The sequence below is a fragment of the Carassius gibelio genome, chromosome A4 (genome assembly GCF_023724105.1).
Source record: "Carassius gibelio isolate Cgi1373 ecotype wild population from Czech Republic chromosome A4, carGib1.2-hapl.c, whole genome shotgun sequence".
Classification (NCBI taxonomy): Eukaryota; Metazoa; Chordata; class Actinopteri; order Cypriniformes; family Cyprinidae; genus Carassius; species Carassius gibelio.
In genome coordinates this window covers 3,197,630-3,222,526 of record NC_068374.1, presented here as the reverse complement: position 1 = coordinate 3,222,526, position 24,897 = coordinate 3,197,630, and the positions used below count along the sequence as shown (strand labels likewise).

Here is a 24,897-nt window from a genome sequence, read left to right as displayed (position 1 = left end):
ATTAGCATTTTAATTGTTTGGTCAGACGGTTCATATATTGGTCTATATATTCACGTTCATAAATCGGGGATTAAACGTGGAATTATATTTTGTATGCTTAATATGTAAACAAGCATATGTGCACAGTACCTATAACTGCGCTTTGCATTTTGCAAGATTGACATGCTAAATGGCTAACTGACCCAGTTTACTCTCATCAATTTTGTTTACGAACGAGATAAGATATGTACCAGTTCATGGCATTTACAAACCGTTTAATCAACTCGACATGTGTACCGGTTCAATCCTTTCATTCACGAATGAGAGCTCTCGATCTCTTTCAGACTCATATGAAACTCACTCAGTGTGGATGACAACTCTGGAAAACTCTTCATAAATGAGAGTAAACAGAGAACAATTTGTTCGCCTAAAAGATTCGTTCAAAAAGAACAATTCTTTCACAAACGACATATCACTACAACGCACGGTCTTCGCCGCTAGTGGAGGCAGCGTCGAACTGCGCCACGGACGAAAAAGTGAGAGAGACTTGCTGCGGTGAGAACTGGAGCACGGCCCGGGCTGGTTGAAAGCCTGCTGCTGGTGCGATCCAGCATTATAAGAGAGCCCGGTCTTGGCGGGACAATCGTGTTGTCGAGTGAGGCGAGCTCGGGGATTTGCACGATTTTTTGGCCACAACGTGTGGCTTGGCGAGAAGAGCAGCTGACGCGATGACGCTTGTTGGTGTTCAGCGGCCGTGTTTGGTGGGGTAGGAGTGATCATGGGTCCAGCAAAAAGCGGCAGATCTGAAAAATCCCCAGTATAGATATCGTCGTCGGAAGGAAAATTGAGCCTGTGATAAGATGACAGCGCGAACCGAATGCTGACAAACCATCCATGCCGAAAAACTGTCATGGGATAGGAGGTAGGAAGACTGGATATATATATATATGCTTGTGTGCTAGTTAATATGATTAGCTAAACGAGATGCACCTGTGCCAAATTGGATGATTATCTGATCGTGCTCCTCCCGAACTTTGTTAATAAAACCACATTTAGTCCGCATCTGGTCAGATGGCCTTGTAGCTGAGAACAGGTAAGCCTTGCCATTCCTAGATCTAACTTGGTCTAACAAAACTCTCAAAAGTAATCTAGACAGTTTAGCTACTTGGGAAAGAGACTGATGTTAAAACCAGAGTAAAGATTGCAGCAGCATCCTTTCAGGACAACACAGACAACCGACAGAAACATAAAAGTCCTAAGAAGGAGGGCACTTGTCATTACTGTGGAAAAACTGGACACTGGATGAAAAAGTGTGGGAAAAGCAAGAAGACATTAAGAGAAATGAACAGTTTTATTAAGCTTCTTCTCAGTCTTCTTACCACTCTGAAGCTGCCCCTCCCCACGTCACCTAACTGTTGGAGCAGCTTGCTCAGGGTTTAACTGGTAGTTTTTTTGAGTGCTTCACTTCCCCAGTAATGTACAACAAAGATGAAAGATCCTTTGTAAATAATTTACAGGAAGTGGACTGTCCCTTCCTTTCATTGAGAGAACATTAAGAACACTCACAGCCTTCAAAGCTATACTAAAGCACACTCCAGTCACTAGCCTATTCTTTTTGGGTAGTGATGTTTGTTATTATTGATGTTCAATTAGAGGATGGAGATGTTGTACATTAAAGTTGTGCAGGCCACGGGGGCCAACCCTGTGGCGAAGACTTCCTCATAGGTTTCCCCTATCAGTAGTTTTATCCCCACCTCACTGGTCCATAGGTGTCAAATTATTTAAAACTAGATTGAGAAAAACACTTTACAATCACCAGACTAAAAACCACTATACGATCGACAGAGGTCTAAAAATGTCTATGCATGAATACTGCTGGTCTGCTGTTTCTTTGTTTTCTTGTGTTTCAGGTATGTGTGCATGTCAAGTAATTTCCATATGTGACACCCTGGTGTAAAGCATCACTTCAGACATACATGAACAAGCTTCATGAGGACAAAGAGTCATCGGAGGCAATCTATGTAGGAAATGGACTACAGAAAAAAGAAGTCACAGCTATTCAGGTGCCATGGACTTCAGGACTTCCACTCTTATGCTACATGATTTTCTGTGTCAACGTAGTTTTCCACGACATGTTACCATCCATGTCATATGTTTCAACAGTTATGGTTCTAAAAAGAACCGTTACACCTAAGTAAATCTAGGACAAGACATGGAATAAATTACATGTGCCTGTAACATTTTCAGGTTACATGACTGGAAGATTAACAAACATAGGCCATAGAATGGACTCCTGAAGGTTTAAATTGGTATTATGTGAGAGTTATTAAAACTCCCAACGGGAGGACTGTGGAATTACTAATTTATAAAATGTTAACTGAAAAAGTTAAATACATTGTGAAGTAAAAAGGATGACATTTCTAAAAGATCAAATCAGGAAGCCCAGGTGTCTTGCTAATGACCTTTTGTTTTTATGCTCTTCCTGACCATCTGACTTTCATGCTCAAAACACAGAGGTGCCTTTGTTTCTATGATAATGTGAAGGTATCTGCGATACTGTCAGGCACCTCTGCATTTTGAATGACACTGTTATGCTGATAAGATCAAAGATGGGGAAATGGCCAGTATTTTGCCGATCCCTGTCTTCAATGTGCATGCTTTGTCTAAATTGTTTTCAACTCTACTGTATGTATGTTTCGCTCCTACTTGAATGTATAAAAAGTCAAACGTATCACTGCTTTGGTTAGACTTGGATAACTGCAGCGACGCAAAATGAGTCCTCAATAAAGAGGAACTTCTGTATGAAAGATACCAACGTCTCCTGGTCTTCACTTCTGAATTTCCAAAACATTACACACATGGAATATGGATCAACAGTAATGTTAGGATGAATCCACGGGTCCTGATCAGATTGTGGGCCCAACAATACACCCCAACCCAACCAAGTACCCCACAACACTGATTGTTTATGCAAATTAGCAGAGACTGTCTGAATTTGCAAAAACTTGTTTTGCTAGAACTTTTTCTTGTTGCAATAATGTCTCTTTTCAGTTGTTTCAATGCCATTGTGAGAATGGCTGTGGTCAGAGGACAGCCTTGACACAGTTTTTGTTGTCATTACTGGAGCTGGCCATAGGGAGGAGATTCTCCAGAATGCAAAGTCATGGAGGTGTAGGGGTATTTTTTTAAAGCCTTCTACACATTGCACGATTTTAACAATTCTATAAGATTGCTGCAACTTTCTATAGAAAAATAAAGGTAATTAGCATGCACTAGTGGTAAACAAAAAGAGCATAATGAATCAAATTTTGACAGTCATAGTTTTTGTGTGCTGAAAAGTGGAAGTCAGGAAGAAAATAAAAACCTTGAGGTAAGCAGTTTTATGTTTTAGTGCCATGTCGCGTTAATTTCATGCCGCATTTTTACCGATTGGTCAGTAAACGTGGGTCCTAACTGCAAACACATTGTGCAATGATCATGCTGAATTTCTGACAGTGCCAGAAAGTTAGGAGCCACGATCATGGAAATCGCCACAATTGTTTCACGATGCCAGTCTTTCGTCTGGGACAGCCGAAAATTGTGCAGTCTATCTTGGCTTAAGAGATGATAGACATTAGTTCAGGAAAGGCATCTTGATTTTTTGGGAGCATTTTGCAAGTTACACAAATGCCATCACCGCTTGTTAACCTTTTTCCCCCTAAAAGATGATTTTAGAATAACCTCAAGACTTTTGGCTAAAATGCAAGCAAAACAATGCAAATTGTTTGAGACAGACAAACGTTTTTCTAAACTTAAAATAATAGAAAGTATTTCATAATGTGACAAAACAAAAAAAAATATTTATAGTATGTTTTTTTATACTACAGTGTTTATGGATATGTCACAAGCTATATTTTCATTTTGATTATCCATCTACTTTATAATCATAGATCTTTTTCTAATTTTATTTAAAGCACACATAATGATTTGATGTTGAATACGACTTCCACCTACTAAGTAGACACAGTGAAAAGAGTGTGTATAAAGTAATAAAGATTTCCGGATTAAGTTGACATTATACAGATTCCTTTGTAACTTTAATGAAAAACTAATTTTTCTGTGTTCTCCTATTGCACATTTTTTTTGACTTGCATTAAAATATATAAAACTCACCATTTTCATGCAGGGTGTCAACAATCAAATCATGTTCACAAACTTGTAACACAACTTCTGAGCTGAGCAGTGTTTCCTGACAATCAACCAATCAATTTAATGTAGACATCTAATGAGAGTTTACATGACTGACTGTCATTTTTCTCATTCTCACTTCTCTTCCTGGTAGAAGTGACTGCTGTTCAACACATCTTTTCAGAGGAAGACTAGGACAGATGTACAAACATTGAGGTGAGTGTTTCATCTTTCTCTAGTTGTTTTCATTTATGAGTGTTGTCTTATTTTGTGTCATTGGTCACTTTGTGCAACACCCTGTTTAAATAGTTATCCAGAGGATACACTTACATGGATTTTAGAAAGTTTGCAAAGTGTTCAACTTGCACACTTACCACCATGTGGATTTCAGAAAGTACACAGAGCTTAACGTCTGTGTTTAGAACTTCTCAAGCAGTGCAGAGGTGCATAATAGAACGGGAGAGGCAAGCTCAAATACAACCCTCTAAGCCGAAGGGAGCACTGTCTGAGACAGCATTACACAAGAAGATTTTCACAAATGCCACCTATATTTCCTGCTGTTACGAAGAGAGAGACAAAGACGTTCGGATTCAGTTGCAGCATTTATTAAACAGGATGGTCAGACAAGCAGAGATCAGGAATGGCGTCAGGTGTGTAAGGGAAAACCAGAATCGTAACCAGAAACAAGCAGAGATCGGGACAGGCAGTAGAGAAATCAGAGTTGAATACACAGTCCAAAAGTACAAACACAGGGGAAAACCACTCAGAAATGTCAGACAGGCTAAACAAGACTTCGCAGTGAGTGAAAGTGATTGTAGTGCTTATATCAGGTGTGGCAAGGAAATTGGCTGATGAATGCGGTGCAGGTGTGGCAAGGTGATAGTGATGCAGAGACTCATGGGAGATGTAGTTCGGGTGTGGTGCAACAGTATGAGAGGTGCTAGTGTCCAAGTGATGATATGGTGACATGGACCCACTTTATATTAAGTGGCCTTAACTACTATGTACTTACATTTTAATTAATAATTTAGTACAATGTACTTATTGTGTACATGTTTTTACATTGTACTTATATTTAAAAAAAAAAACTACATGTAATTACATCTGTATTTAATTTCTGTAATTACATTTATAATTACACTGGTGACCCATACTTTACACCTTAACCCACCCTTAAACTTACCCATACCTCCAACCTTCTCCCTAACCTTACCCCTATCCTACCTCAATAGCAGCAAAAGTGTTTTACAATACAATATGAACACAATAAGTACATTGTACTTATTTTTTTTATGTAAGTACATAGTAGTTAAGGCCACCTAATATAAAGTGGGACCGGTGACATCTGGTGGTTGATGGGTGGAATGGTCCTGAGTGGAGTGTCCTCTACTGAAGTTCATGGGTACTCCATCTAATGATCGTGACACCTGCTCAATGCATCAGCAAGAAGGGATATCCAGGTGACCAGGATGCCCTTCAGGGCCACCTGTTCGGACATCCAGTTTTTTTTTTACAATATTAAGGGGAGTTATGCTTGAAAGTGTGTTAGAGACACCTTGGTTGAGTGGAGCCCAAGGTACCACAGTCTAACCAACTCAGAGAAAGAGAACGAAATGGAGATCGTAACCCTTACTGAACAGGATTTCAGAAAGTGCACAGAGTCTTTCGTGCACACGTACTACTACTACCTATGTGGATTTTAGAAAGTGCGAAAAGTACTAGCGTGCACACACCTTAGGTGAATATTTGGGTTGAACTGTTCTGGAACAGTGTTGTAAATACAATGTAACCAGTGATTTCTAGTTGTATCCACTAAGTAGTTTTGCTTTTCTCAACAAACCACACAGTCTCCACAACATGGCAATGGCAACAATATTGCATATTGCACATGACACCTTTAAATAGGCTATTGAAATGCCACATAATTGCATGAGTCAGCAGCAATCTGAAAGAGGATCCCAATAAAGGAACAGGTGTGGCATTTGGTTTGTTCATTTGGGCCAGTGCTTGAATATGCAAATAATGTGTGTGTGTGTGCATGCATATATATATATATATATATATATATATATATATATAATTTAATTAAAATCTACCTTTTAATGTGGTAACCCATCACTGTCCATTCAAAGCATTTTCACAAATTCAACTTGTAAATCAACTTCTGAGTTCAGCAGTGTTTCCTGACAATCAACCTTTTATTTGGACTGACTGAATAACAGTAGATGAGAGTTTAGAAGACTGACTGTCATTCTTCTCATTCTCATGTCTCTTCCTGATAGAAGTGAAAAAAATTTCAGAGCTTCTGTTCAACACAACACTTCAGAGGAAGACAAAGATAGAAGTACAAACACTTAGGTGAGTGTTTCATCTTTCTCTAGTTGTTTTCATGTATGAATGTCATCTTATGATGTGTCATTGGTCACTTTGTGCTTCTTTAATGCTGTGATGAAGTTGTTTTGATGGTTATATCTAAAGCTCTTCATGTCATATTCAAACGGATGATCAAGTATGTCTTTGTCAGCGTGTGAAATCGCGGTTTCTCATTTTACCGTCAGTGTGTATATATAAATTGGTGTCAGCAATTTATAAAAATACACAACACTGAGAACACAAGAGGGAATAAATAGGGAAGGAAATGAGGAGGGTAATGAGGGAGAGCAGGTGGGGTATATCAATCAGTTCTGGTAACAAGAAGGGCGGGTTTATACAATAGACAACAGAGCATATGACATATACGCTGCATCCATAAACTTAGGCACAGAGAGCTGCACGGGTCCGATTTTGTAAATCCGCACCGCCCATACCCGCAGTGCTTAAAACCGCATCCGACCCGTTTTCCGACAGCAGCACTAATTAAAATCCGCACCCGACCCGACCCAAACCGACCCGCTTAAAATAGAACCGACACCCGACCCGCACCCGAAATCAAATCAGTTAAGCCAATCACATTAGACACACTTTTTTCTAATTTTATTGCCAGGTCATACAGAAGTTATTTATGGAAAACTCTTTTTAAAAGATATTCATTTTTTATACATTTTATCTTAATTTTGATCAATGTTTTATCAATCAATTGCCCGTATTTAATAAATAAGAAGTAAATATATAGCAAACAATGTAATAACCTTAGTGTAATTGAAAGAATTACTAAAAAATATTTTGCTACCTAAAAGTTAAATATTTTTTGTGTCACGCATGCATGCATGTCTATTTCCCTCATATTAAATATAAAACGCATGTGGACTGATATTTTTCCAATGTCTGGACTCCTTTATTAATGGAGTAAACAGATGTTTCAATATATTGGTATTAAATGCATTTTCTGAGAATTTATATTTCACGTTTTTACTGCAAATGTCGAAATACGTGCTCTTTGGTCTATCAGTGCTTGAGTCACTGATCACATTAGAATAAAATATCTCATAATAAAATACAAAATTGACTGATTTATGAATGTATATGCATAGTTCTCATCCATTGGAAATACAGATAAACGCTTTCATTTGTTGTATTTTTGATCCTGAAAGAAAACAGAACAACAAAAGAGCAAATCATACCACCGTCTGAGGTTGTGCTTCAAGTCGAACGCACCCATTTTTAAATCGTTCACAGCTGAGCATCGCGAGAGGCGGATCTGCGCCAGAGCGCACATGCGAATGAGCTGCACAAAGACATTTTCAGATGCATTTAAAAACAAAACAAATAAACAACTACCCTGGATAGCCTAGATTAGGCCCATATTCACAAGTGTGTTAGCTATGGAATGAAATATCTGATATTCCGATTGTTAAATACATGCAAGTGGAAGTGTATTGTTGTTTAAACACCATAACGATCGCGTTAGTTGAGCTGTATGCGCGATATAATTTTATGACACAAATTTTGAAATAGGCTTAAAAATATACAGTATTGTTCAAAATAATAGCAGTACAATGTGACTAACCAGAATAATCAAGGTTTTTCGTATATTTTTTTATTGCTACGTGGCAAACAAGTTACCAGTAGGTTCAGTAGATTCTCAGAAAACAAATGAGACCCAGCATTCATGATATGCATGCTCTTAAGGCTGTGCAATTGGGAAATTAGTTGAATTAGTTGAAAGGGGTGTGTTCAAAAAAATAGCAGTGTGGCATTCAATCACTGAGGTCATCAATTTTGTGAAGAAACAGGTGTGAATCAGGTGGCCCCTATTTAAGGATGAAGCCAACACTTGTTGAACATGCATTTGAAAGCTGAGGAAAATGGGTCGTTCAAGACATTGTTCAGAAGAACAGCGTACATTGATTAAAAAGTTGATTAGAGAGGGGAAAACCTATAAAGAGGTGCAAAAAATGATAGGCTGTTCAGCTAAAATGATCTCCAATGCCTTAAAATGGAGAGCAAAACCAGAGAGACGTGGAAGAAAACGGAAGACAACCATCAAAATGGATAGAAGAATAACCAGAATGGCAAAGGCTCAGCCAATGATCACCTCCAGGATGATCAAAGACAGTCTGGAGTTACCTGTAAGTACTGTGACAGTTAGAAGACGTCTGTGTGAAGCTAATTTATTTTCAAGAATCCCCCGCAAAGTCCCTCTGTTAAAAAAAAGGCATGTGCAGAAGAGGTTACAATTTGCCAAAGAACACATCAACTGGCCTAAAGAGAAATGGAGGAACATTTTGTGGACTGATGAGAGTAAAATTGTTCTTTTTGGGTCCAAGGGCCACAGGCAGTTTGTGAGACGACCCCCAAACTCTGAATTCAAGCCACAGTACACAGTGAAGACAGTGAAGCATGGAGGTGCAAGCATCATGATATGGGCATGTTTCTCCTACTATGGTGTTGGGCCTATTTATCGCATACCAGGGATCATGGATCAGTTTGCATATGTTAAAATACTTGAAGAGGTCATGTTGCCCTATGCTGAAGAGGACATGCCCTTGAAATGGTTGTTTCAACAAGACAATGACCCAAAACACACTAGTAAACGGGCAAAGTCTTGGTTCCAAACCAACAAAATTAATGTTATGGAGTGGCCAGCCCAATCTCCAGACCTTAATCCAATTGAGAACTTGTGGGGTGATATCAAAAATGCTGTTTCTGAAGCAAAACCAAGAAATGTGAATGAATTGTGGAATGTTGTTAAAGAATCATGGAGTGGAATAACAGCTGAGAGGTGCCACAAGTTGGTTGACTCCATGCCACACAGATGTCAAGCAGTTTTAAAAAACTGTGGTCATACAACTAAATATTAGTTTAGTGATTCACAGGATTGCTAAATCCCAGAAAAAAAAAATGTTTGTACAAAATAGTTTAGAGTTTGTACAGTCAAAGGTAGACACTGCTATTTTTTTGAACACACCCCTTTCAACTAATTGCCCAATTGCACAGCCTTAAGAGCGTGCATATCATGAATGCTGGGTCTTGTTTGTTTTCTGACAATCTACTGAACCTACTGGTAACTTGTTTGCCACGTAGCAATAAAAAATATACTAAAAACCTTGATTATTCTGGTTAGTCACATTGTACTGCTATTATTTTGAACAATACTGTACTCTAAATAGACACAGGCTCATTTAGCCTATAAATAGACCAACGCACCAATAAAACGAGTCGTTTTTAACAAATTAAATTAAGATAAATTTTAAATTAAGATGGGTATTTGGCAACAACGAAATTAAGATAAAGGCTCCGCCGGATTTGCTTCACCACTAGTAGCTGACATTTAATAAAAGAATAATGCCAACATTAGTGTAAATACTCTGTCTACATTATGCATTTAAGACTCAATGAATATTTAGTTTTCATTTGAAAAACCTTTACTCACAGAGATTAGCCTAAGCCTACATGTTTTTGTGGAGGAAAATGAATGAATCCACTGTAGATGTCTTCAGCGCGCTCCTGTGCTCACTGATGGTGCGTCATTATTCACTCATTATTCATATTATAAACCTGGTCAAAACTTTTCCAAACCTCAGACTTTGCTTTAGTTGCTGGTGCAACCAAAACATGTTCGCCAGAGGCAAGCCTCCGTTACACCTACTCGGCATCCATTCGCATCTTTCTCGCGCTAATCGAAACACATCACATGACCGCTCGTTTACCTCCCAAACCGGAGTGCGAGCCCGAGCCCGACCCCGACCCGAGATTATATAAATAAAGCCCAAACCCGACCAAACCCAAGATCTTCAGCTCTAATTGGCATGAAGTTTTGTGCAGAATACCAAACAGCAACAGGAGTGCAACATTATCAAAAAATATATATATGCAGAGGGGACTGCTCCCATAACAAATGAAAAACATCACTGCAGGCTTCAACCCGGCTGTATTTATGATTTAGGCAATTCAAGGCAATTAGGCTGCGCAAGGTGGGAGTATTACTGCCAATCTTTAACCACAAAAGCCGGTCGCTGTCAGCTGGCAATGGTGGCTCCCTTTCATAACTCAGCATCTCCTGTAAGAGGTCGCTTTTGACGTCACTGGGTCTTATAGGCGCGTATTTGCTTTCGCAACGCATACTGCACTTTTGGAATTCTTTATTTTCTTTTTCTGCTTGTTTATGAGTTTTTAATTATTAAAAAATAATAATAATAGTGTACATATTTGGTTAAAATCAATTCCCTATTTTCATTTTCGAAACTTTTTTTTGGTTGGTCCGATCGATTGTGCAATCGATTTTCGAACAAAGAGTGACAACCCTAATATATATATATATACAGTATATATATAAAAACGGAAAAAAAACAACAACAGCTGGCTGATCTTTTATGTCTGTTAACTAATGACTCATGCAGCCGTTTGCGCGGTTGTGATTTTTTTTTTTAAAGTGGAACGTAGGCCTATTTTTACCCCATGTTTAGACCCGTGTTTCCCCTGTGTCCGACCCGACACGACCAGCACACGTATCCGACACAGTTGGATATTTTTCACCCGTTTCAGCCAAAATTGCGGGTCACCCGTCAGGTACCCGCGGATACCCGAATCCGTGCAGGACTCTACTTAGGCAGCTGAATTGCTGCCTCGCTGCCATATGAGGCAATGACTTTGCAGGCAGCGGTTTTGCACGGAGGCACCTCATGAAACTGAATTTGGACAGATTTCTGAGTCAGCGTAGGATATTTAGATTTCTACATCATATTGCAGTCTATCTTTAAGATTTAGGTCATTCTTCTTGTAGTAATGGACACTAAGTTTATAAGGAGTTTGTTGTTGTGAGTCAGGTAAAGATCTGATGGGATCCAGTATTTCTGCACCATTTATTTTTCCTGTCTTTCTCTCTGGAGCTCTATGGTATTTAAATTTAATTAACATTGAGGCCACCTCAGGCATTTTCTATTCCAGCAGTACTGCAACTTTGATCTAAAACTAGAGGACCATGATCAGAGATTTGCTTCTTTCCATTTGTGGATTTTCTCTTTTTTTGCTCTGTGATTCACACATTTAATGACATGATGTCCTGTGTTCGTTGCCATGAAAAACATATCTAACCTTAAGTGACTCCGATTCTGAGATTGCGTGAAGCCTTCTTTTATTGGATGTATTAATGCAAATATATATTCGAGGCTCAGAGAATCAGTGAAATCTTCTAGAATACTTCTAAGTGAGGATTGGTAAGTTTGATCTGCTGCTGGTCTCCTATCGAAAGTTGGGTTCAGTACTGTGTTGAAGTCCACACCAACCACAAGCACACCTTTAGTGTTAATAGCTGTCAAGTAGTTTCTCTTTTTTCATTCTTGATTAAGATAGCGACTCCTTTGCTGTGAGGATGGTGGACAGTGAAGAAAGACCTCAAGCCTTGTATGCTCTCTAGTACTTTATAAGACTGTGATCCAATGGGGCTTCTTTCTTTTGTGTACCTGATTACCATAGTGTTACAAGAGACAAAACGAAGTATCAGATGCATTGGTTTTTCTATTTTTTATGAAGACGGATTCTGTCTTACTGTTAAATTAAGAAAATAAAACGTTTTAATAAAATTGTTCTATATTACATTTTTAGATATTATTACATATTGTGTGTGTATGTGTGTATATATATATATATATATATATATATATATATATATATATATATATACACACACACTCCAGTGTTTATGTAGATTATCCATCTACATTATAATTATAGATAATTTAAAGTGTATTTAAAACACACATCATGATTTGATGTTAAATACGACTTCCACCTACTAAGTTGCCAGAATGAAAAGAGTGTGTATAAAAATAAAGATTTCTGGATTGAGTTGACATTATACAGATGGCTTTGTAACTTTAATGAAACATTTTTTTGTGTGTGTGTGTTTATATAGGCCTGTGTGAAATCTATCAAACTTACCTTTATCATGCTGTCACTTTGAACATTCAAAGCATGTTCACAAACTTGTAAATCAACTTCTGAGATGAGTAGTGTTTCCTGACAATCAACCTTTCATTTGAATGGACTGAATAACAGTAGATGAGAGTTTAGATGACTGACTGTCATTCTTTTCACTCTCATGTCTCTTACTGGTAGAAGTGACAGAGCTCAGAGCTTCTGTTCAACACAACACTTCAGATGAAGACAAAGACAGAAGTACAAACACTGAGGGTAGTGTTTCATCTTTCAATTTCAATTTCAGTTTTCAATTGAACTCATTTCATAATTAATGGACTTTACACACTAAACAAAACTAACAATAATTGTGTAAATAGTAGTTAGGTGGTGGATATTTATATTTCAGTACTGTAGTTAATTACAAAACAGTATGCAATAACATAGTGTTTAAATTTTCATTCTTAAAAATAATATTAAATGAATGCAACTTTATTGGGACAAAAACCTCCATACACCTATACTGCTAATCACCTAATAACACTGTAGCCTAGAACAGTTGTTTTCAACCTGTGGTCCGCCAATTACTATTAAAAGAAATAATATTGTTAATATATGTAAAAATGTCTAAGTCATAACATAACAACATTTCATATATATATAATTAAATAACAAAAAAAGAAATATTAAACTGTTACTATGCTTCCACTATTCAAGCGCGCTGATTGGTTTAAGAATAAACCACCAATTTATCTTAGATATTTTTGCTGCATATGCTACAGCACAACAAATTTAAACATGCATAAATGGCTGTTGTGTTTCCTCCTGACTGCTTGCTCCGGTGACTATCTATCCGCTGCTGAGCTCGGCCTGGATCTGGTTTTCCCGTTTTGCTGAGCGGTGCCAGCCAGAGTTATTTTCTGTTAATTTCCAGTCCATTCTAGGGCTGTGTGATTAATAGAAATCGTCATAAAATCACGATTTGAGCATGCGCGTTTCTAAATCGCTTTATAGCACAATTTTTCATGGCCCTGACCTTCCGTAGTATGCTATCTGATCCAATCAGAATGCAACGCATCTAGCGGGAGAACAGAACAGAGACTGGGCATATGCCTAACTCCAGGTTCACACACTGTCTGTGATGTGCCTTTTTTCCGAGCCCATGTTAATGGATCTGAGCGTTCACACTGCACGCGGTAAAAGGCTAGAAATAAAAACGTGAGAAAATAATTAATATCTAACACATGAGCATAGAGAGAATTGTGAGCGCACAGGACACAGTTTAAGTGAGAGGAGACATGTTTTAAGTGCGCACACTCTCTCCGGGCGAGAGCAGCGTGTTTCTGAGCAAGCACGTCTGGTTTTGTGACAGTGCAAAGGAAATCTGCGTGCAAACAGAGAGGTTCGCGCTTGTGCATTATTTTAATGTGCTTTCGCGTTATATTTATGCGCTCTCGCTGCTGACCGCATACACATACTGTATACACACTGCAAACACCTGAGGCACCGCTACAATTAATGAGCTCTATGAACAATGCATGGCAAAAAAGAAAAAAAAAAAAGTACCTGGACACGGGATTTTCTTTTTTTGCCATAAGTCTGTATACATTTTGTTACATCTTTACTATAGTGATAATTTTGACTTATGTCTGTTCTAGAGACATTACAATTTTTTGATAAAGCTCTAATTGGTTTTCTTTTGGAAATATGTTTCAAATTAATCCTGAATGCATTTATGACTGTAAAGGCATATTGTTGTGTGTCACAATTGCAAAATTGATCAAATTGATTTTTGTCCATATCGCACAGCCCTAGTTCATTCAATAAATACAGTTAACAATCTAGCTTCTGAGTACTTAGTTATTAACCCAACAATAGCGGGGTCAGTAATTTTTTTTTTTAAGTGGGCCGTGCAAACATATGTGTGTGGTTGTGTGGGCCACGAGCTGAAAAAGGTTGGGAACCACTGGCCTAGAACAAGTTTGGTAAAGGGCGGCCTCGAACTATAGCACTGTTTATCACAGCCAGGCATTAGTGGGTAGAGTTAATGTAAATAGTCTCTGCCAACAAATGATTATGTTATTTATATATTATATTACTGCAAAATTTTATTATTCAATATCTTTAAAATAATCTGTATTGTATAAAGCATTATAGAGATAAAGTTGATATAATTTTACTTGATCGGAAACGTGCTGTAGAGATTAAAGTACAATTTATGTCCTACTTACTATATTGTTTTTAGATGCACAGCGATAGTAGTTAACAGTAACTTATGTTTTATTAACACTGTCCAGGAGGAGCGCATCAGATATAGGCCTGGGTTATTGTTAGGAATTACACAATTCGATTCGATTTCGATTCTTGAGGCTTTGATTCGATATTAATTTATTAGCTTCGATATCGATTCAATAATAAGTAAAGACAGAAGTAATTAAGTGAGATATGACTAAGGTGGCTTTCTTCAGTGGCTTCAGAGCCAGTGCAATGGATCTTTCTCAGCTCAGATATTTCTCTTGTATTCTTATTTAAAGAGCCACACAGATGGGAAATCAAAAATTACCTGTATTACAGTGTATGATGTAGCTGTCCATCAGTGTAAACAATGTGCAAAGTAATTAAACCAAAAAGTACACGATTTATAAAGTTATTGGCTTCTAAAGTAAGGAGTCGACTCTGAATCGCTGAAACGAGTCGTTATAGATTTCAAATCTTTTGCCCATCTCTATGTACGTCACTAGAACACTTTGCATAATAATCTCCGCCTACCGTCTTGGGAGAAACAAAACTCTGACCTGCCCCACCCCCCCACAGACGCTCTGGTTGGTGTGATAGCATCATGTCGAGGAGACAGTGTGTTTTTAATTGTAAAGGCAAGTTTGTTTTATTTTCACTGCCAAAGAATGAAGATCAGAAGAACCAATGGCTAAAATTAATTTTTACCACAATACCAGAGCAGTACAACAAATCGGGATTTTCAAAGCGTTTGGCCATAAAAGAGGGTTCATTACCAACTTTATTTAAACCAACAAGCATCTCAGAATCACAACGCGAAATATGATTATGAAGTTATGTGTTTGTTTTCTCCCGAGCGTCTTATCAGTATGTGTGCTGTCTGCAGCCTTTGTCTGCGCTGATCTTCATTTACAAACACGTCATTAAAATGAAGTGTAACAAGTGCTGCTAACAGATATTCTGTGATAAAGTAATCCATATGAAAACAACGCGATGTCCGTTTTTCACGTCTCCCTTCATTATATCTATTATTATCATTATATCATTATATATACACCCACACAGAAGAAAAAGCAGCGAGACTGTTCAAGTTTTTTATTTTACTGTTTGCTTCGCGATGAGAGGAATAAGACATAATTCACCCCAAAAAGATGCTAACGCATTGTTTACCATGAAGTTGTGTGCGGAACAACCAATCCAAACTGCTTATGTTAGTTGACCAATCAGAACACAGTATGCTACCAAAAGGTGGGGTTTTAGGAAACTGAATCTTTTGAACAGCTTCGCGTGAACCGTTTGGGGATCTCTGAGAATTGAGGTAATTTTAAAATGATATTTTGACAAAATGACAATGTTTTTTAACCTTGGATGGATTTAAACCTATTGTACAGGACTTATAAACAGTGATAGGAAAAAATGCGGAGATCCGCCTCAGTCTGCCTAGAAGCCTTGATACTGCAGGCATCTTGAAAGCAGCCTGTGATGCCAAGTTTATGATGTGTGCAAAACGGCCAATGTGCAATGTCTCTGTCAGTCCAACTGCTCATAGCATGTTAGCTGAGTTATCTGTTACAATTGCTGGCACTTTGTCATTTAAGCCCCATTCATTCTGTTATGTCCAGGACGTATCGCATGCTGTGGATGTGTTCCTTGTTGTCTCCTCTCTAACAGGATTGGTCCAAAGCTTAATGAAGGACTGCCAGTGGTTGGCCAAGAGACGGGACCTGTACTATAAATTCCCCTGGATCTCGCTGGAGGGTGCTCTCCCTTTCTGCTCTCACCTTTGTTGTTGTCAGCCATGAGCCATGAGCAATGTGCTGTGTGTATCTCTTTGTTTGGTACACTCATGGTAGACTCTTGTGTGTTTAGTGGTAGTGAAATTGCTGTTAGAGCTTAAGTAGTTAACAGAGTGCTGTTAACCACATGTTTTTGGAGAGCTTTATGACTTGAACCCCAACAGTTCAGTGTTTGTTTGTTATCCCACACATGAGGCCATAGGGGGTGAGTGCCTTCTATGTTTTTGTAGGCCATTCGGTCATTACCCATTTTCTCCTGTTTTTGGATAGGTAAGGAGTTAGGTGAGATTGTTGTATTTTAGTTTCTTTATTTTGGATGCACAGGGAAGTTAGTTTCTTAATGGGAAGTTAGTTGTTTTGTTTATTGTTTTGGCATTTGCTCACCTCTGATCATTTGCCTCTGTTTCTTCTTTGTTTATTTTGTGATATGTTTGTACCCTACAAAATTGCTACTGTATCAGATTGATCCAAAGATCAACTAAGAGAATAAAAGAGTACTTTAACAGCTAATCATTGTGGTGTCATTTATGTTGCGGTTCTGACCTAGACCGGAGCAGTAACATAAATTGGAGGCTCATCCAGCCGGTTGTTTGTCACGGATGGTCTAAATTGGGCGTTCGTTTGTTGCAGATAACATAAATTATAGGGACTCGTTTATTTATTTTTGGCAGATTGGTGAAGGGCAAAATGAATAGGAGATTTGTTTATGGCTTGTTAATGAAGGTACCATATTTTGTGGATTCATTCCGTAGGTATCAATGAGGGTATTTGGCAAATTTACCATGCGTTTGTTTGCCTGGTAATTTTCTTGTGGTGTGGGATGAGTTTACGGTCAAATATGGAATTTGATTTAATGTAATTTACGTTATCTCCTACTACAGAGGAATTTAATAAGTGTTGGAAGGCTGATTCATTGCAGATTTCTTTAATTTTCCTGTTCCTAGGGAGGAGCTAAAATGGGTAGTTAAAGAGCAGTTGTATAACAAGTTGGTAGAGGCTGGAATTTTACCGGATTAATCTGTGGAAGGGTTATCACAGAGTGCTGAAACTGAGGTAGGTGGAAAACCTCTTTCTTTTCCTAATATAGATCCTAGTCATCCGCATTTTGATACCATGTTAGCGATTTAAATTGAAGGAGTTGGATCTACAGTTAAAGAAACAGGATTATGATGCACAGCTTCTTGGAACTTTGGAGTTGCAGGTTGATGGTAAGTTTAAATTGCATAAACTGGAACTGCAAGCCAAAGAGCAATTTAATGCACCTGTGCCTATGCCTAGATCGAGACCTCAATCTCCTCGTTCCCCAGTGAATGTTCCAGTTTCAGCTGTGCCAGAGCAAACTCCGTCACGTGCTACTTCATCTGTTGGTGAGTCCATAACTAGTCTTGATGTGAGTAAATATGTCACACTTGCTCCCCAGTTTAGAGAGACTGAGGTAGATTCTTACTTCATCACTTTTGAGCGTATTGCAGCTACTTTACGTTGGCCAAAAGAATTGTGGTCATTGCTTCTGCAGTGTGAGTTAGTGGGTAAAGCTCAGGAAGTGTGTACAGCTTTACCTATAGAGCAGAGTCTGGATTATGGTATTGTCCAAGCTGCTGTGTTGTGAGCGTACGAGTTAGTACCTGAAGTTTATCGTCAAAGATTTCGAAACCATCAGAAAATATCCAGGCAAACATTTAGAGAGTTTGCTCGTGAGAAGACAGTGTTATTTGATAAATGGTGTACAGCAAGCAGAGTTACCACATTCAAGCAGTTACAAGAACTCTTTCTGTTGGAGGATTTTAAAAGCTGCATTTTGGAGGATATTGTTGTATACTTAAATGAACAAAAGGTATAGTCTGTACCAAAAGCTGTTTTGGCAGATAGATTTGTGCTCACGCACAAAACAGTTTTTACTCCATCTGTGTGTAGAGAGAAAAACGGTTCATCTGTTGAATTTTCTGTGAGAAACAGTTTGAGAGTTTTTAATAAGGGTTAGGGAAAACGAGAGAGTAGAGAAGCCGTTTCAAATGTTTTGTAATGCAAATGTGTCTCGTGAGGGTGAAAAGCGGGTGTTTTTTTTTTGCAGTGAGTAGTCCATACTGCTTCCATGCCATCTTAATTTTCTAGTTCACATACTGATTTATACTGTCCATTTATTATGAATGGTTCTGTATGTCTTTCAGCGGAGCAGAGAAATTTGAAGCCTATTACAATCTTGTGAGATACGGGTTCAGTTCAGTGTTTCACCTTGGAAAGTGCACTAGAATTTTCTGACAAGTCATACTGCGGATCGAGCATGTTAATCCGTGGAATTGAGCTTGGCTGTGTTAAAGTGCCCTTACACTCAGTTTATCTCCAGTCTGACTTGTTCACAGGCTTCACAAAGTTGGGAGTACGATCTCCGCTTCCTGTTGAAGGATCTCCGCTTCCTGTTGAAGGAGTGGATCTGATCTTGGGTAACAATATTGCTGGTGGTATAGTGTTTCCTCAGCCTATTGTAGTGTACACTCCAGATGTGACCGAGTTGCGCGAACAGATTGATGTTGGTCAACAATTTTGGTATTTTCTGCCTGTGCAGTAACACGTGCTCAGACTAGGAAGTTTGACAATGTTCTTGTCACGGTGTCTGGTCTGTGTTTCCCTGGGTCTCCACTAGTGGTCTCACTTCCCCATAGGCACCTCACTGCAGGCACTACAATTCCCACAAGGCCTTGTCCCTTCATCACAGTAATTGCACTCCTGTTAATTGCACTCAGGTGTCTTCACTTCATAGTCATTACCCTGCCTATTTAAACTGGTCTGTTTCTGTTTGTTTCATGGAGTCCTTACTTTCCGTCACCCTGTTTCCTCGTGTTCTAGTGTCTTGTTTCCTGTTAGTTTGTTTTGGACTGATTTTTGGTTTTGACCCCCTGCTTGTTTGATTCTGATTTGGATTACCCATTAAACTCACACTGCTCTTGGATCTGTCGTCTCCTGTGTTCCCGATCATTACAGAAGGACTCCATCATGTCTAGATCCAGTGGTGTGGGACTTCATGTCCGTTCCCCAGCCAGTGTGGAGGAGCGGAGGACGAAATTCCTCAAATTAACCACCCTCCGTCAAGAGGGGAATGAGGTGGGTGGTGTGGCACAAGTGTTCTGGACCCTGGCGGGTGAAATGGGATATAATGATGCGGCCTTGAAAGACCTTTTCAACACCGGTCTGGATAACCCTGTGCCAGAAAGGGAAATGGACCAGCTGGATGCCTTTGATTTTTGAGGGTTCATTTTGTACCCACAACATCGGTCTCCGTGGGATACCCCAACCACACCTGTCTCTCCTGGTGGGATGGCCGACTCTAGACCGGGGTCTACAGACAGGAGGACCGCCAGCCCAGCACCACTGCGAATATGGCCGCCAGCCCAGCGCCACAGCACAAGGTGATCGCCTGCCCAGTGCCACGGTGCAAGATGGCTGCCAGCCCAGCGCCACTGCACAAGATGGCCGCAAGACTGGCCTTGTGTTTTGTTGTTTTTTTTTTTTTGCACTTCCTGTATCTGTTACCCTCTATTACCTGGCCATATGTCCCTCCCCCTGGCCCTCCGCCGGTCCACCTCCCTCCTGGTCTCCTTGTTTTTTGGGTTTTTTTTTTCACTTCTTGTATCTGTTTCCTCCGTCCATCCCTCTGGTCCTCTGCCGGTCCACCTCCCTCCTGGTCTCCTTATTTTTGTTGTTTGCACTTCCTGTCTCTGTTTCCCTCTTGTGCCTGGCCCTCCGTCCCTCCCCCTGGTCTTCTACCAGTCCACCTACTTCCTGGTCTCTGTGTTCCTTGGTTTGTTCTTGTGTTCGGGTGGAGCATCTGGTAGCTGCTCCGTAGAGGAGGGGGTAATTTCACGGTGTCTGGTCTGTGTTTCCCTGGGTCTCCACTAGTGGTCTCACTTCCCCATAGGCACCTCACCTCAGGCACTACAATTCCCACATGGCCTTGTCCCTTCATTACAGTAATTGCACTCAGGTGTCTTCACTTCATAGTCATTACCCTGCCTATTTAAACCGGTCTGTTTCTGTTTTTTTGGAGTCCTTACTTTCCGTCACCCTGTTTCCTCGCGTTCCTTGTGTTCTAGTTTCTTGTTTCCTGTTTGTTTGCTGATTTTTGGTTTTGACCCTGTGCTTGTTTGATTCTGATTTGGATTACCCATTAAACTCACACTGCTCTTGGATCTCTCATCTCCTGTGTTACCGATCATTACAGTTCTAGACGTGTCTGAAACCTTCATGACTGATAGAGCTGACCAAAAGGAATATGTGCAGGATATTTTTTCTTATGTCTGTATTCCTGATCAGGATGTTGCAGTCTGGCTTGAATCTCTGCTGGGAACAGGGAGGAAGCAACTGGCTGCTGCGCAAAGAATTGATTCGTCACTAGACAAGTGTGTTGCTGTGGCTGTACAGGAAGATGAAGTAGCGACTAAGGGTGTGGTTTACGTTTGGGAAGATGGGGTGCTCATGCGTAAATGGTCTCCAGTAGGGAAGGATCTGAGCTGGAAGACAGTATTTCAGGTAGTGGTCCCTGATAATTACTGTGAACCGATTTTGCGTTTAGCTCATGATCATGCTCTCTCTGGCCATTTGGGAGTATATAAAACTTTCAATCGCATCATTCGTTATTTCTATTGGCCTGGGTTGATCCTCTTCATCCATAGCAGTTCTGTCAGGACCATTTGAGAGAATCATTATCGATTGTGTTGGTCTGTTACCAAAGACAAGGTCTGGTTATCAGTACCTGTTAACCCTAATGTGTGCTGCTACTCAGATCCTGAGGCGATTCCTATGTGTACAATTAGAGCTAAAATGTGACCAAAGAACTGATTAAATTATTTTCTACATTTGGCATTCCCAGGGTCATACAGTCAGATCAAGGTACAAATTTCACCTCTAAACTATTTGCTCAGGTCTTGAACTGTTTGTCTGTCAAGCATACTTAGACGACATTGTTGTTTATTCACTTGACTGGAAACAGCATCTGACAAGTCTCTGTTCAGTGTTTGAACGGTTGAAGGCTGCATCACTTACCTTGAATCTTGCCAAGTGTGAATTTGGTAAAGCTGTTGTGACCTATTTGGGAAAATGTGTTGGTCAGGGACAGGTACTTTCTGTGGAAGTGAAAATTGAGTGCATTGTTAATTTCCCAGCTCCAATCACTAAGCGGGAGTTACGTCGTTTCCTGGGAATGACTGGATATTACCATGGCTTTTGTAAAAACTTTGCTGAGATTGCGTCACCACTCACAAATTTGTTGAGTCAGTCCAAAGTGGTTGATTGGAATATAGAAAGTCAGCTATCCTTTGATGCTATCAAGACATTGTTGTGTAGTGCCCTATTCCTGTCCGCTCCAGATTTCTTAAGAGCATTTAAGTTGGAAGTGGATGCCGGAGCAGGTGCAGTTCTTATTCAGGAAGATGCTGCGGGAATTGATCACCCAATCTTTAACATCTCAAAGAAATTCACAAAGTCACAGCAGCATTATAGCACAATTGAAATAGAAACCCTTGCACTGTTGTTGGCACTCCAACATTTTTAAATCTATCTTGACGCTGGTACTGTTCCTATCGTGGTGTATACTGACCATAATCCCCTTGTGTTTCTCTTCCGAATGTCAAATTCAAACCAAAGGTTGATGCGTTGGTCTCTTCTGATCCAGGGTTTTAATCTGGAAATTCGGCACAAGAAAGAATGTGAGAATGTGATTGCTGATGATTTGTCACATGCTCCAAGTACGCAGCAGAATTAGGAGTCCCTCCATTTTTTTTTTTTTTTTTTTTGTCTCTGTGAGCAATTTAGCAATATTGTTCCCTGTGTGGCTTTCAAAGAGCACTTTGGTCTGCAGGATGTTTGACACAAGGACCCAATCAGTTGAAATAAAATGAGACGTGATGTTTACATACAGGTAGGTCAATCTGGGGGTCCAGCAGGTAAGCGCCACTTTTTTCGCCAACATTAAGGACTCAGAAACCTCTGTCTTAACCTCCATGTAAAGCCTCCATGTAAAGCTTAGGCATGGACACTTCTGTGATGCGTTTACATGAAGGTATGACGTACCTTGGCTCAAGTGTGTTGACCATGTATTTAAATCCCACATTTTCAACAACACTATATGGGCCTAAGTCTTTACAGATGTACAGTAGGTGCCCAGCCTATCTGGGCCTTACCGCCGCGGCGGTAACTGTAATTCAGTCGCGTGTTGAAATCATTCGCGAAACTACCGCCAGGTGGCGCAAAGGGACGGATTGCGAAATGAATGTAATTATAAAATGATATAGCAGTAAGTAAAACAACAATAACATTATGATATAACATTGTAACATTTAAAAAAAAAGAACATAACATTTTTTACAATTTGTTAATTTTTTAAATGTAGGATAGTCTAAGGCTACAGTCTACTAAACAAAAATTAAAAGACCTTTACACAAAGGATCATATGTATGCTATTTTTATTAAACAGTAAATAAATATAAGGCCTATATATATATATATATATATATATATATATATATATATATATATATATATATATAAGCTAAATGTTTTAATTTCATTTTCATTTCGGTTCATCCTTGGTTTAAAAAAATCTTCAGGTTCCATATGCAGAGTGAAATGGGAACGGTCCAGCATTTAGCCATAATTAGTATTAACTCTGTTATCATTCTTGATTTTTCAAACTACCAACACTTTGCACTTTTGAATTATGCCTTATGTGTGACCAAAAATTAAGTATTATTTGTTTCAGCTGTTTGATCGCTGGTGCCTCGTGCACATATTCACTGGAAACAGCAGTCGTTCACCAGACATTTGGCGTGAGCACTTTGACATATTGTTAATTATTTTTTCCATCAATACTGAAAAGCACACAGCCTATTTACCTCATGAATAATAGTCAAGCTTCAAATGGGCAACATCACAAATATGGAAACGTTTGATTTCTCCAGATTGAGAAAGCCCAAGCTTACCTTATGCTTAGCTTTAAATTATTATTATTGTTATTATTTATTACTAAGCCTATATTATTATTTACTGCAATTATATTATTCCATTAGAATTATATATTTTTAATTATTGTTTTGTTCTGATAAATTTGTTAAATTTAAAGGATTTGTTGTAAAATATTTTCTTATAGCCTATTTTTTTCCTCTCACAAACTCTGATTAATTTTTTAGCGTGTTTAAAAAAACACATGCAGCAAACGAAAATAGGTGATTAATCCGTTAAAATGAAACGTATACACGACTCATATATTTTTTTCCTCTGACAAACTTTATTTTTTAAACAGGCAAAAAAATTTGAAAAATTAAGAAAACATTCAGCAAATGAAAATAGGCGATTAATTCATTAAAATGTGTTACTCTTGATTAACAGTAATTATAATTATTTTACTTCAAAACACGTACTTCACGTGCTCTGGCGCAGATCAGCCTCCCGCGATGCTCAGCTGTGGACGATTAAAAAATGTTTGATATAAAGCAGTGGTTCTCAACCCGCGGCCCGTCACGAATTCAAATGCGGCCCGCACCACATGCTGAATTAAAAAAAAAAAAAAAAAAAAAAATGCTACTAATGAAATATACGCTGTATCCTAATGTTTTTATGTGATTTTGTTTTTCTTAATATATTATTTTCAGACATGAGCAGACCTACTGGCATAAGCATTTAACGAACACATACAAGCGCGCACTTTGGCAGAATTCAATTCAAATAGTCATAAACAGCCATTCACTAGTTCACGCTTACATATAATTAGCTGAGGTATGTTATGCGTATTTGGCGTGCTGTCCGGGGAAGGGCTCCGAGCTCGGGAATGGCCCGAACCTAGAGTACCCCCCCTTCCCCGTCTATTTATAAAGTAAACTTGAAGTGAGGAGATGGGGTGGAGGAGGGATGCTGATAAACCGTCAATGGATAGAGGTAAGTCAGCGTTATTTATACTATGGGATTGATTACTTGATTATGGTCCACCTGTGTTGATTAGGCTAAGTATCTGACGCGCTCCTCCCGAATCTTATTAATAAATTACATTTAGGTAAATTACCTTTAAGGTAAAATTGCACATCAGAATGGACACATTTGTTTTTTAAGGGAGAAAAAAAAGAAATAAAAAAAATGCCAGCGAATGAACATGTACAAACTGAATAGTCGCAGTATCAGTATTGAAGGAGAAGTTCTGGATTTTCGTTTTTATTTTTTTTGGCCCCGCAACTCACTTGAAGAAGTTCAGATAAATGGAAACACCATACACTATGTAACAATCCTTAATTGAAGAAATGTGGCAAAACATCTCCTGAGAGAACCTCATATTATTAAATAAAAAATTGCTTTCCATATTTGGATCAAAATAGGCTACATTTGTGAACGCACATTTTCTGAAATGTTGCGCGTCAGGTCATGCAAGCCTGCATCTTAAAGCCTC

The 24,897-nt window shown here is 39.0% G+C and overlaps 2 protein-coding genes across 2 annotated transcripts in view; both read left to right on the top strand.

Moving 5' to 3' along the window:
- The window catches only part of LOC127980980 (zinc finger protein 32-like), a 48,679-nt gene extending 28,964 nt beyond the window's left edge, over positions 1 to 19,715 (top strand). The window contains exons 2-5 of the mRNA XM_052585476.1: positions 17,593 to 17,680; positions 17,780 to 17,839; positions 18,833 to 19,003; positions 19,507 to 19,715. Coding sequence (XP_052441436.1) covers positions 17,593 to 17,680; positions 17,780 to 17,839; positions 18,833 to 19,003; positions 19,507 to 19,715 — 528 coding nt within the window. The remainder of the gene's footprint in view (positions 1 to 17,592; positions 17,681 to 17,779; positions 17,840 to 18,832; positions 19,004 to 19,506) is intronic.
- Positions 1 to 24,897, top strand: part of LOC127967014 (NACHT, LRR and PYD domains-containing protein 12-like) — a 113,919-nt gene that overhangs the window by 12,649 nt on the left and 76,373 nt on the right. Inside the window, exons 2-3 of the mRNA XM_052568291.1 lie at positions 4,301 to 4,362; positions 6,429 to 6,504. The gene's annotated coding sequence lies outside the window, so the exon portion shown is untranslated. The remainder of the gene's footprint in view (positions 1 to 4,300; positions 4,363 to 6,428; positions 6,505 to 24,897) is intronic.